Source organism: Sinocyclocheilus grahami, unplaced genomic scaffold (genome assembly GCF_001515645.1).
Source record: "Sinocyclocheilus grahami isolate Dianchi unplaced genomic scaffold, SAMN03320097.WGS_v1.1 scaffold72.1, whole genome shotgun sequence".
Classification (NCBI taxonomy): domain Eukaryota; kingdom Metazoa; phylum Chordata; class Actinopteri; order Cypriniformes; family Cyprinidae; genus Sinocyclocheilus; species Sinocyclocheilus grahami.
In genome coordinates this window covers 394,094-407,942 of record NW_015505251.1, presented here as the reverse complement: position 1 = coordinate 407,942, position 13,849 = coordinate 394,094, and the positions used below count along the sequence as shown (strand labels likewise).

Below are 13,849 nucleotides of genomic sequence, written 5' to 3'. Positions count from 1 at the left end.
TTCACTTCCATCCATCCCAGGTTTTGCGTGACACCTCGCCACGAAACTCTCCTTCAGGACTCAGTTTTTCATTCAGTTCTGTACGGGATTACCAGTGGCGCACGACCTGTTTCTGTTACCTGTTGTGAAGAGAAAAGTGACCTACATTTCAACACTTTAACGAATATATTTCCTCTCAAGTGTGAGCCTGGGTAAGTGATTTCAAGAATTTCCAGGATTTGCAGTTCATTGTCAGCATTAGTATAATTTAACCATACTTGTTTTATCATCTGTGACTGACTTTATAACAACAGCATAACGTCTAAAAATATATTTTATATTTTTAAAGTATTATTCTTTTATCTTATATTTTAATCATATTACTATACAATGCTATATTATGCTATGCCATATTTTTATACTAGCGTCATAAGAAGTTTGTTAGTAACCTTAACTAAGTTTTCTTTATTATTTAATAATTATTTAATACAAGTAATAGTGTAATATCATATCATACATTTATATTTTTAAATATGTATGTGGTCTGTAAATATATGCGCATGGTATTAAGAGAGATAAAACTACTAATTCTTGGGGATTAGCCTACAAACACAGCATAAAGACCACAAAGCCAAATCTCTTGATTCTTTATATTGGCCTGTTAAAGGTTATTAACCCTTAAAAGGGTGGGCACAAAATAATTTTGCTGTTTTCTAATACTTTAGGGCTCATATAATACAATTTCATGTTTCTTTTCTTTAATACAATTTCATATATCTTTTATAATAGTCCCCCCCCCCCCCCCCCCCAGAAATTAAGCCTTCTCACTTACTTTTCTCAAATATATTTACCATTTAAAGGGTTAATGAATACACACTAAATACTATTTCAACAATCCTCATTTTCTAAAACAAACTGTTCTTCACATGTTTATGGATGTGTGTTATGTAACACTTGCACAGTGTCTCACCAAACGGGCACAAATCAGAGGAGTGGTGATAATTTGTTCAACCCATATGTCTATGAAGAATTCTTATTATGTTTCACTGGTTATAATACATTCCAACAAGATTTCCATTGTACAGGCTGTCTCCACATGGCACAATCTACTAATTCTCATGTGAACACTGGAGCGATCCCCTCCTAGCTAGTGTTCTCTGTGGGACTGAGCCAGTGATGTCTGTCTCTGACCTGGCTACTCACATTCTCTGATTTCGCTCTTCCTTTTAGCTCCAAACTCCAGGGACTAACATCTAGCTAGTCAATTCAATGTGTCAGCACAAAGCGGTCTCTTGGAGGAAACCAAATCCCAGCCTTTTAGAAGAGCTCCAAATTCTAACCTAGATCAATTTGACAGAGTAGGGGCCTCTCCTGAATTAGCAGACAGTGTAAAGAGGTTTGCATTTCAAGGGGAAAGTATAGGAAGACGCTCCCACTGGAGATTTCTCATCTTGAATAGTGATGTACAATATGATGACTCAGAGCATTTCTTTAATAGAAGACAGTGATATTAGATGTACAAATGTAACTATGCAGTTTATCACATGGATCAGGGTGTTCTGTACTTTTCTTTTGATACATTTTTATAGAGAACACTGCAGTAATGGCTGTTGAAAATTCAACTTTGCAAACTGTTTTTTTTTGTAATAATATTTCATAATATTACTGTTTTTACAGTATTTCTGATCAAATAAATGCAGCCTCGGGGAAAATAAGAGACATATTTTAATACCATTAAAAAAAACCTTTTAGAAGAGCTCCAAATTCTAACCTAGATCAATTTGACAGAGTAAGGGCCTCTCCTGAATTAGCAGACAGTGTAAAGAGGTTTGCATTTCAAGGGGAAAGTATAGGAAGACGCTCCCACTGGAGATTTCTCATCTTGAATAGTGATGTACAATATGATGACTCAGAGCATTTCTTTAATAGAAGACAGTGATATTAGATGTACAAATGTAACTATGCAGTTTATCACATGGATCAGGGTGTTCTGTACTTTTCTTTTGATACATTTTTATAGAGAACACTGCAGTAATGGCTGTTGAAAATTCAACTTTGCAAACAGTTTTTTTTTGTAATAATATTTCATAATATTACTGTTTTTACAGTATTTCTGATCAAATAAATGCAGCCTCGGGGAAAATAAGAGACATATTTTAATACCATTAAAAAAAAACTTTTGACCGATATGGTCACAGCACTTAATGATTTTTGCTCTCTTTTAAGACCTTTGGAATGGCAGTGAAGGCATCGGATCTTGGGTCAGTTAGTATTACTATGGAGGACAGCCTGTGTAATGGAGGAACACAGCCACAGGAAGCTCCACTGCTAACCCATCTGAAAAAGGTAGAGAACCACATCACAGAGGCACAGCGCTTCTCTCACCTGCCCAAACGCACTGCTGTGGACCTGGAGTTCATAGACCTGTCCTACACCATCAGAGAAGGGCCGTGGTGGAAGAAACAAGGTCAGGAGATCATATTTTACACATTTTGATTAATAATGTCAAACTCATTTAACTCATCGGTCCTAAATAGTGCATGACTTGTAGTTTTGACCTCATTCATTTGAAACAGACCTTAAGAATGGGGTCTTTATAAGACATTATCATAATCTTAAGACATCATAAGAAATAAATAAAGGAAGAAGGCATACAGTCTGTTTTATTAGATAGTGACTAAAGCAAGCATATAATATAATTTATAAAATGTTATTTTTTTTATAAAAGGCATAAATGAATTAAAATATAACAAATATTTATTTTATTTAAAAAATGATAAATCATACAATATAGATAAAAACAGATTATTGTTAGTTATGAGGGAATTTAAACCCATTTTCATAAAAATATAATTGTATGCAAAAAACTTTTTTTTTTCAAAAACTTTAAAGAAAAGAGACAAATGGTTTATCAATAATGCAGCTGTCAAAACTCAAGGGAGAGATAAAGTGGAGCAGGAAACAAGACAGAATGAAGGGAAAAGATAAAAATTGAGAAAAATGGACAACTCAGAGGTCCTCCATGAATAATTGTGCACAAATTAATGCATCCCAACTTTAGACCAGACCAGAGTAGCAGAGAAATCCAATCTTAGAAATAAAATGGAGCCTAAATGATGGATACTGTGTTTAATAATAGACTATTTATCTTAGCTGTACAAGTCAAATAGGATATTAAAATAGATCTTGGCTAGATGCATGCTCAGAGTAGCAACTTTTGTTCATGTACAAAGTGGAATACGGTAAGCAATTTTAATTTAGCAGCTTAGCATTCAGAGGACATTAAAATCACATTAGAACGAGTACCAAGACTAATGGAGGCCTTTTTGCTTTCCTATCAGACCTTTGGATCTATTGATTTGCAGGTAACGTCATGAATGCTGGTATCTCATACGGATCACTTCTGTTTTTATCTGATGAAGCTGACTCATGCACTGTCTAGTCATGCACTGTCTGGCCTGAAGATAGCAGATGGTTCTTTACTCTTGTGATTTATTGGTCTAAACATACCACTGTGGAAGATTCTACTCTTTTACAGCCTTCAAATGCCAACAGGACTTTTATTTTTGCAGTGCCATCACTACAAGTAGTTTAAATTAGATGAGATCCCATCTAACATCACTGGTGAGAACAACATTTTCAATTCGAAATTGGCTACTGATATCATCCTAATGCTTGTGCCTTTTTATGCTGATTAATCTTATGCACTATGATGATCAGAATGGAATATATTTGTAAATATGATAAATGGAAATGGAAATGAAATGATAAATGTAATTAGCACTCCCAATGTTTCCATTGTGGCCTAAAGGAAAAGCGCCACCAATGATGATAAAATGGCGGTCATTAAATCATTAAATGACTTCTAAACATTCAGTGGACATGTATGGGAATAAAGTCAAAGGGTAAAGGAGAGGGCTTTCCTGCGATTTGACTGTGAGAACAGAGCTTTTGGACTAATAGGCTGATAATTAGGCCACCTTGCTTTGAAATACTGTAAGTCAGACTTTTAAAAAAAAAAATTTTTTTTAGAAATACTATATCAGTGACTCCTAAAAATGTCATAACCTTTTTTAATGAGATCTTTCTGTCTTATGTGGTGGGCGAAATCCATCATGGTGGACTCGTAGAAAGGTCAATGAGCAGACTTGTCCAGAATGGCTTAATTAGCCACTGTACTTAAAGGTTTTGGAGCCTAATTCTTTCATCACCTTTATCACTCGCTTTCTCACATTTCTTAGCTTTGGAGAAATATGTAGTACAGTCATGAGGTTCACGGATTAAACCATACTTCTTATTTGAAGGGATTAACTGCAAGTGGACCTTTTGTTCCAAAGGAGAACCGTAGGACGCCAAGCATATATTTTTTTCTTCCAGGTTATAAGGCCCTACTCAAGTGTCTATCGGGGAAGTTTTGCAGTCGGGAACTCATTGGCATTATGGGCCCCTCTGGGGCTGGAAAATCCACTTTGATGAACATCCTGGCGGGATACAGGTGAGGATACAGTAGGTGCAAAAGTGATCTGAACAAAAATAGTAAGAAAGCATGCTATATTTTTCATTCCAGTTGTTTGTATCATTGGTAAACTTGATTATGAATTAAAAAATTGCTCATAAATAAATTTTATTTAAATTAAATGAAAGGGGTCATATGATGTTGCTAAAAAGAACATTATTTTGTGTATTTGGTGTAATGCAATGTTTTTATGCGGTTTAAGGTCACATAATGTACATTATTGTTTCTCCTCTATGCCCCACCTTTCTGAAACGCATCGATTTTTACAAAGCTCATCGGTCTGAAAAGCGAGGTGCGCTCTGATTGGCCAGCTATCCAGTGCATTGTGATTGACCGAATACCTCAAGCGTGTGACAGAAATGTTATGCCCCTTACCATACTGTGTTTCAATTACACAGTCTATGGTTTTCATGTGTCCGGCGCGATGAGACAAAACCAATAAAACCCATTACAAACGAGGGATTTGTTGCATCCAGTGGGGACATAATTACTGATTGTAATGACTTATACTGTGTTTTTACGCTTTGCGTTGCGTATTGCGCAGCGTAAACATAAAACCATATCTGCATTTGTGATCGGAGAAATGACAAACAATAAGCGCCACTCTACACTGCTCAAACTCGCGTTTGAATCATCAGTGGCAAATTCTTTAAATATAAAAAAATTTACTTAAAGGCTATGAGTCAGAAGCGCCAAACTGTCTTTGCAAAGTTGGAACTGCCCCACTTTATAGAAACATTATGTTCTCTTTTGGAAGGCCAAACAAAGTAATTTCGCTTTCACAATGAAACACAGCGCCTTCACGACATGGCGGCTGCGGCAACAATACTACAGCGATAATAAAAGTTACTTTCTTTGCGTGAACATTTGGGCGGCGTTATGCAAATCTTCCCACACAGTGACGTAGATATGTGGGGGCGTGTTTAAATGAGGCGTTTTAGGAGGGCATGGACAAGTCTTAACTTTTATAAAGAATATATCTTTGGATTTCAGACTTTAGTCTTTGCAACTTTACAGATCTTCTTTATGCACCAAGAGCTTGTAACACTCCAAAGAGAAAGGAAAAATTGAAATCGCATCATATGACCCCTTTAAAAAATAAATTAAATCTTGAAAGCTTCCATACCTATCTATTGCTGGTTGTCAGTGTTGGGGAGTAACTAGTTACATGTAACAGCGTTATGTAATTTAATTACAAAAGAAATGCACCTGTAATCAGTTACAGTTACAGAGAAAAAAAAGTATAATTCAATTACAGTTACCTATGAAAATGTTAACAATTACAAAGGGGGTTACATTTGAATTTTTTTCACACACACCCACATACAGATTTAACTGATTGCTTTCATAAATTGCATTGACTGCTCTAAAATATGAAACACTAACGTTTCAGGAGTTTAGGACACAGATTAGGACACATGCTTATTCAATTCAACTGTTTTATTTCCTATTTGGGTTTATGTATAGGCTTTATTTTTTTGCAAAGCATTGTTATATGCCAGTGTTTCCTGTCATAGCAAAGATTTGATTTCAAAAGCCAGTATCATAGATATTAAACTATTTATTGTTATGATTTTAAACCTGTATTTAACCTCAGAATGATCTCAAAGTAAGAAGATGCACTAAAGTCTGATTTTGTGGAGGCTATGCTTTAAAATTAAATGATTATAATCTTAATTCAAGTGATGAAGGATTTTGAAAAACTGACAGTAATCAATGTTGAGTCCTACTGTAAGATTAACCCTGCCTGTTTCAAAATGATCAACAGCTGAAAACATTAGAAATTTAGAAAAGTAATCAAATGTAATCAGTTACGTTACTTTATAAAAGTAATTGAAATAGTTACACTACTTATTACGTTTTAAATATGGTAATCTTCCCAACACTGCTGGCTGTGTTGTGTGTTACAGGGAAACAGGAATGACTGGACAGATCCTGGTAAATGGAAAGCTCAGAGACCTCCGAACCTTTCGTAAAATGTCCTGTTACATTATGCAAGAGGACAAATTGCTGCCCCACTTGACTGTTCAAGAAGCAATGATGGTGAGTCTGTAGGGTGAATGATGTAGTAAAGGACGCCCCCTACAGCAGGTTTGGTGCTAATGCCCAATATAACAATCACTTTTAGTTACCTGCAGAAAAAAAGTCATTTCTAACAAAGAACACACTGAACTCAGCTCAATGATTTCTGCACTGTTTTCTAGGTATCAGCCAACCTGAAGCTCAATGAAGAAACAGAGGTGAAAAAAGAGCTGGTAGGTAAAGCTCATCACCTCATTCAGACTTGCCCCAAATGTTTCCCTCTGGTGAACAATTTCGCCTCTTTTCTGTGTGTTTATGTTGACATGCAGATAAAAGAAATTCTGACAGCCCTGGGACTGTATGAGTGTGTCCACACTCGAACTGTGTGTCTCTCTGGGGGCCAGTGTAAGCGGTTGGCTATTGCCCTTGAGCTAGTAAACAACCCCCCAGTCATGTTTTTTGATGAGCCCACCAGGTAATGATGTCATCGTACTGTGACACAAATAAATCAGCATTATTTAGATGCTTGTAGCATTAACAGATACTGTCTATTTTTTTCAGTGGTTTGGATAGCGCATCCTGTTTCCAGGTAGTGTCATTGATGAAGTCTCTGGCACAAGGAGGGCGAACTATCATTTGCACTATTCACCAGCCCAGTGCCAAACTGTTCGAGATGTTTGATAAGGTATGTGCATGTGCAAATCTTTTTTGGAAATCTTCAGATCATGCCACTCATCATTTCATTCCTTCTGGGTCTTCTTCACAGCTGTATATTTTAAGCCAAGGCCAGTGCATATACAAAGGAAGTGTCCCATACCTCATCCCTTATTTGAGAGGACTGGGTCTTCACTGTCCCACATACCACAATCCTGCAGATTTCAGTAAGTTTGATTTTAATGCAAAAGATTTCCGTTTCAAATAAATGCTGTTCTTTTAAACATTTTCTATTTAGCAAAGAATCCTGAAAAAGAAATGTATTACGGTTTCTTAAAAAAATACATAAAATTAATGTCTCGCTGGTTGATATTAAAGGGGTCATATGATGCTTTTTTAAAGATCATTATTTGGTGTATTTGGTGTTACCAAATATGTTGACATGCTTTAATGTTCAAAAAACATTATTATAAAACATAATACATTATTGTAGGTCCTATATGCCCCGCCTCTCTCAAACGCTTCGTTTTCTACAAAGTCCCTCCTTCCGACAAGCGCAGCCTGCTCTGATTGGCCAGCTGACCCAGTGCATTGTGATTGGCCGAACACCACAAGCACTCGTTGGAAATGTAACGCCCCTTACCATAATCGCGAGCTTCATCTTTCAAAATAAATGTAAAGACAGTAAATAATGTCATTAGTTTTACCATCAGTTCAAGCCCGAAAGGGGAACAGAGTCGCGTGACAGACACAGTGATGAAGCTGGTATGTGTTTGCATTACACAAGCCACGGTTAAGAAAAGCTGACTCCACTGTGATGTGACCCTCTCTCTCTCTCACTCGCTTGCTCTCTTTCTCGCTCTCTTGCACTCTCTCTCTCTCTCACTCGCTCTCTCTCTCGCTCTCTCAATCTCTCTCGCGCTCTCTCTCTCGCTCGCTCGCGCACACACACACACACGATGCGCAAAACTCTGCATTTGAACAGTCAATAGCAAATACTTAAACTAATAACAAAACATACTTACAGTAGCTGATTCAGAAGCGCCAGATTGTCATAGCAAAGTCAGAATTACCTCCTCTCCTAGGTTCACAAAACGGTCGTCCATAAAATGCATTGCTGTTCTGTTGTAAGGGATCTTAAAGATTTCTAAATGCATCTACTTTCGGAAGGCCAAATAAAGTGCTTTTGCTTTCTGAAACCACGCCTTCTTTCTTTGCGTACACATTTAGGCGGCATTATGCAAATATTTCCACATAGTGAGGTAGATATGTGGGGGCGTGTTAGAACGAGCCGTTTTAGGGGGGCGTGGCAGAGTCTTAACTTTGATAAATAATATCTCTTTGGTTTTGAGACTTTAGTCTTTGCAACTTCAGGGATCTTATCTATGCACAATCAGCTTGTAACACTCCAAAGAGAAAGGAAAACTTGAAATCGCATCATATGACCCCTTTAAGGATAATATAGAACATATTTTAAAGGGGTCATAGGATGCTACATGCACTTTTACAAGTTGTTTGAACTGAAATGTGTGTTGGCAGTGTGTGTACACAACCACCCTATAATGATAAAAATCTCATTAAATCTTTACCCCTTTCTCAAATCGAGCCGATCATAGATGCCTGTCTGTGTGATGTCACACAGACAGGCCCCTCCCACGATAGTTTGATTGACAGTAGCGTTTCAGCACAGACTGGACTGGCGTCTTACCTTAGACCCACCCTGAGTGAGCTGTCATCAGTCCACCATTGTTTCACCGCTGGAGCAGATGTAGACAAGAATGAAGCCTAATCGATTGAGGTGTTCTGTTGTTGGATGTAATAATGAACATAGCAGTCGTCGTTTACTCCCAACATCTGAGCCGCTGAACAGTGGATTACATTGTTTCTGAAGGGAATGCTCCCCCGATCTACATAAATGCGTCTATGTTCGCGCGAATCATTCGTGATCCAGCCTCATCTACAGTAGAAGTGAGTATAATGTTTTGTAATGAATCGTTGCAAATCGCCTTTCCTAATAATGTGCTAATTAGCAAGTTTCACTATGAATGCGGCTAAAGTAAACAGTCTCTCTGAGAGCAGCTCGGAAGAGAGGGGCGGGGGCAGCAGAGCTCATTAACATTTAAAGGGAAATGCTACAAAAACGGCTTGGTCAGAAAAGAGCTGTTTTTGACAGGGTAAAAAAAGGTGTTTTTACACTACCATTGAGAAATTTTAACCAAACTATCTTACAGACTTTTTATTAAGACCCTAAAGAATCATATCAACTTGTGGAAAATGGGCATCCTATGACCCCTTTAAATTGTAATTAATGTGATTTTGATTTTTGAAAAAAACTGTCTATACACATTACAAAGAATCAATAACCAATGATCAATTTGGCACCAGTATATCATACGTCATACATTTCCCCTCTTTTTTGTGTTTAGTCATTGAAGTAGCATCAGGAGAGTACGGGGACTTGAACCCAGTGTTGTTTGAGGCTGTTCAGGGTGGCAAGTGTGCATTGGAGCAAAAGTGCAACTGTATCGACAAAACCACTGTAACACCATGCAATGCAAATTGTGTCAAAGTAAGTGATGCAAGTTTTTAGAATCTGCCTGTGGATAACATCTGTAATGCTTACTTGCACAAATTGCGGTCAGGATGTTTGCTAGACGAACTGATCCACTGTGTTCACTGTGTCTCTTTCAGCTCAAAATATACTGATATGATATAGCTGTCTTCCTAATTAATGTTTTGATGAGAGTTGACTGCCAAAGACATGATTATATAAAATATACTTACAAGCCTGTACTTGGCACAAGAGTACATGCAGTGTCTCTGACACCTGCTTTAAATAGTAACGGCTGTCTGGGGCAGATGGTTCATGCTTTAACATAGTCTTTTATATTTATTTAATTTTTCTAATGACTCATTTTGCTTTCCTACACTTGCTTTTACAGGATTCAGGGCATGTTGAGAGCCATACTTTCGCAACAAGCTCTCTGACTCAGTTCTGCATTCTCTTCAAGAGAACATTTATTACAATATGCAGAGACCAGGTACACTGTTGTCTCATTTAGTTTATATCTGGTATCTCAGCCCTAAACTTTCCTAATTAAGTTTTGTGTCCAAAATGACACAATACTGCTTTATGAAGGCAAATCACAGTAACTATACCAACACTGAAAATGACAAAAACATTTTTTTTTGCTGAAAAATTATATAAATTATTCTGCTTTATATATATATATATATATAGCAGAATATATATATTTATTTTTTGCAAGTCTTAATGTAATTGTTGATCATTTTATATAATTATATAATTGTAATATAATTTTTGCCACATGGTGTTTTCATTGCATCATGGTGTTTTTCTCACCCAGTATAAACAGGTCTTAAAACATGAAAATAAATTGTTGCATTTATATTTTAGGAAGAGGATCATCGTATTGGGGGGCATCCTTGGCATTTTAGATCCTAATTAAATTTTAAATGAATTCATAGCTACTGCATTTTACTTCTGCAGATTAGTTTAATATGGCGTTTGAAATGGTTCTTGTTTTTTGCTCTAGGTTAATGGGCATCCTATGACCCCTTTAAATTGTAATTAATGTGATTTTGATTTTTGAAAAAAACTGTCTATACACATTACAAAGAATCAATAACCAATGATCAATTTGGCACCAGTATATCATACGTCATACATTTCCCCTCTTTTTTGTGTTTAGTCATTGAAGTAGCGTCAGGAGAGTACGGGGACTTGAACCCAGTGTTGTTTGAGGCTGTTCAGGGTGGCAAGTGTGCATTGGAGCAAAAGTGCAACTGTATCGACAAAACCACTGTAACACCATGCAATGCAAATTGTGTCAAAGTAAGTGATGCAAGTTTTTAGAATCTGCCTGTGGATAACATCTGTAATGCTTACTTGCACAAATTGCGGTCAGGATGTTTGCTAGACGAACTGATCCACTGTGTTCAAAAGCCTCCTTCAGCTCAAAATATACTGATGTAACTGTCTTAGTCTTTTGATGACAGCTGACTGCCAAAGACATGATTATATAAAAGATAATTACAAGCCTGTACTTGGAACAAGAGTACATGTAGTGTCACTGACACCTGCTTTAAATAGTGATGGCTGTCTGGGGCAGATGGTTCATGCTTTAACATAGTCTTTTATATTTATTTAATTTTTCTAATGACTCATTTTGCTTTCCTACACTTGCTTTTACAGGATTCAGGGCATGTTGAGAGCCATACTTTCGCAACAAGCTCTCTGACTCAGTTCTGCATTCTCTTCAAGAGAACATTTATTACAATATGCAGAGACCAGGTACACTGTTGTCTCATTTAGTTTATATCTGGTATCTCAGCCCTAAACTTTCCTAATTAAGTTTTGTGTCCAAAATGACACAATACTGCTTTATGAAGGCAAATCACAGTAACTATACCAACACTGAAAATGACAAAAACATTTTTTTTTGCTGAAAAATTATATAAATTATTCTGCTTTATATATATATATATATATAGCAGAATATATATATTTATTTTTTGCAAGTCTTAATGTAATTGTTGATCATTTTATATAATTATATAATTGTAATATAATTTTTGCCACATGGTGTTTTCATTGCATCATGGTGTTTTTCTCACCCAGTATAAACAGGTCTTAAAACATGAAAATAAATTGTTGCATTTATATTTTAGGAAGAGGATCATCGTATTGGGGGGCATCCTTGGCATTTTAGATCCTAATTAAATTTTAAATGAATTCATAGCTACTGCATTTTACTTCTGCAGATTAGTTTAATATGGCGTTTGAAATGGTTCTTGTCTTTTGCTCTAGGTTTTGACACATCTGCGGCTAATGTCACACATCTCCATTGGAGTGCTGATAGGCCTGCTGTACCTCAATATTGGCAATGACGCCAGCAAAGTCTTCAACAACACTGGTTTCCTCTTCTTCTCAATGCTCTTTCTCATGTTTGGAGCACTGATGCCTACAGTTCTTACCTGTAAGTTAGTGAAGAGGCATGAATGCAGCAGTCATATCACAGTTTTACTGTCAACACATATAACACAATTTTGGGTCTAAAGTCATGTCCTACTTTCATTCAGAGGAAGTGAATGTGGTTTTTAGAGTCATAGATTCTCTGTACTATTTCAGTTCCCCTAGAGATGGCTGTGTTTATGAGGGAACATCTAAACTACTGGTACAGCTTGAAGGCTTACTATCTGGCTAAGACAATGGCTGACATTCCATTCCAGGTGGGTGCCTGCCTAAGCCTTACTGACTCCATTTAATGCATGATATGAGCTGAGCATATTTGGACAATGTTGAAGGTTTAATATAATGGATCTAAGACAAAGAAAACCAAGGACTTCTATAATTCCTATATTTGATATCCACTCTTTGTCCACTCTTCCTCAGGTCCTTTGTCCTATCATGTACTGCAGTATTGTATACTGGATGACTGAACAGCCTCCAGAGGCAAGCCGCTACTTGCTGTTTTTGGCTTTGTCGATCTGCACAGCTTTAGTAGCCCAGTCTCTTGGACTTCTAGTCGGTGCTGCCTCCACATCCCTTCAGGTACATGTTACAGCTATTAGAAGAGCTCCAGACAGCGACTAAAACATTAACGACAATAATGTAAAATCTTTCTTCACAGGTAGCCACTTTTGTCGGTCCGGTTACAGCCATTCCGGTGCTACTATTCTCAGGGTTTTTTGTGAACTTTGACACCATTCCAGGATACCTACAATGGAGTTCTTACGTGTCCTATGTCCGGTATGCTATTTATATCTTAATATATACTTTTACTAGGCAAATATCACATTTCATGTTTGTTTGATTGTGTTTCTGACAGGTATGGGTTTGAGGGGGTGATTTTGTCCATTTATGGAATGAATCGAACCGAGCTTGAATGCCCAGGGAGGGTTTGCAAGTTCCAAAGACCTGAAGAAGTACTGCAGTTATTAGATGTAGAAGATGCCAAGCTTTACATGGACTTCATCGTATTGGGGATTTTCTTCCTCATCCTACGACTCGCCACCTACTTGGTTCTTCGGTACAAAATAAAGTCAGCAGGGTTTTTTGTGAACTTTGACACCATTCCAGGATACCTACAATGGAGTTCTTACGTGTCCTATGTCCGGTATGCTATTTATATCTTAATATATACTTTTACTAGGCAAATATCACATTTCATGTTTGTTTGATTGTGTTTCTGACAGGTATGGGTTTGAGGGGGTGATTTTGTCCATTTATGGAATGAATCGAACCGAGCTTGAATGTCCAGGGAGGGTTTGCAAGTTCCAAAGACCTGAAGAAGTACTGCAGTTATTAGATGTAGAAGATGCCAAGCTTTACATGGACTTCATCGTATTGGGGATTTTCTTCCTCATCCTGCGACTCGCCACCTACTTGGTTCTTCGGTACAAAATAAAGTCAGAACGATAATATTCAAGTCATGGCCTTGAATGGTCTGCAGCTCTTGTGGCCTATTTTCAGGCTACACATATACACTATAATTTCCAAAGGTGTCATTATCTGCTCAGGAAGGTCAGATTTATTTGTTCATAATTTTCGTGTTCTGGTTTTTGTTTTTAATTTGGAATAAATGAATTAAATGTCACTGTCTACAGAACTGGCTTTAATAAAATTGAATAAATATTTTCATGTTTTTCAGTGTT

The 13,849-nt window shown here is 37.0% G+C and overlaps 1 protein-coding gene across 1 annotated transcript; it reads left to right on the top strand.

The window, feature by feature from the left end:
• Positions 1 to 48: 48 nt before the first annotated feature.
• On the top strand, positions 49 to 13,807 carry abcg4b (ATP-binding cassette, sub-family G (WHITE), member 4b). The gene is made up of 15 exons (XM_016272616.1): positions 49 to 191; positions 2,206 to 2,446; positions 4,357 to 4,474; positions 6,406 to 6,538; positions 6,700 to 6,750; positions 6,847 to 6,992; positions 7,079 to 7,202; positions 7,284 to 7,398; positions 9,598 to 9,740; positions 10,114 to 10,212; positions 12,003 to 12,171; positions 12,324 to 12,424; positions 12,588 to 12,746; positions 12,826 to 12,944; positions 13,391 to 13,807. Exons 2-15 carry the CDS (start codon positions 2,215 to 2,217, stop codon positions 13,614 to 13,616), a joined length of 1,935 nt encoding a protein of 644 aa, XP_016128102.1. The 5' UTR covers positions 49 to 191; positions 2,206 to 2,214; the 3' UTR covers positions 13,617 to 13,807.
• The last annotated feature ends 42 nt before the right edge of the window (positions 13,808 to 13,849 follow it).

What these genes read in the sequence shown, in the direction of transcription:
- abcg4b (XM_016272616.1), top strand. Translation starts at nt 2,215, where the DNA reads ATGGCAGTGAAGGCATCGGATCTTGGGTCAGTTAGTATTACTATGGAG. An exon ending in CAGAGGTGAAAAAAGAGCTG is followed by an intron (nt 6,751 to 6,846) that starts GTAGGTAAAGCT and finishes GTTGACATGCAG; the next exon opens with ATAAAAGAAATTCTGACAGC. An exon ending in TGGCTGACATTCCATTCCAG is followed by an intron (nt 12,425 to 12,587) that starts GTGGGTGCCTGC and finishes ACTCTTCCTCAG; the next exon opens with GTCCTTTGTCCTATCATGTA.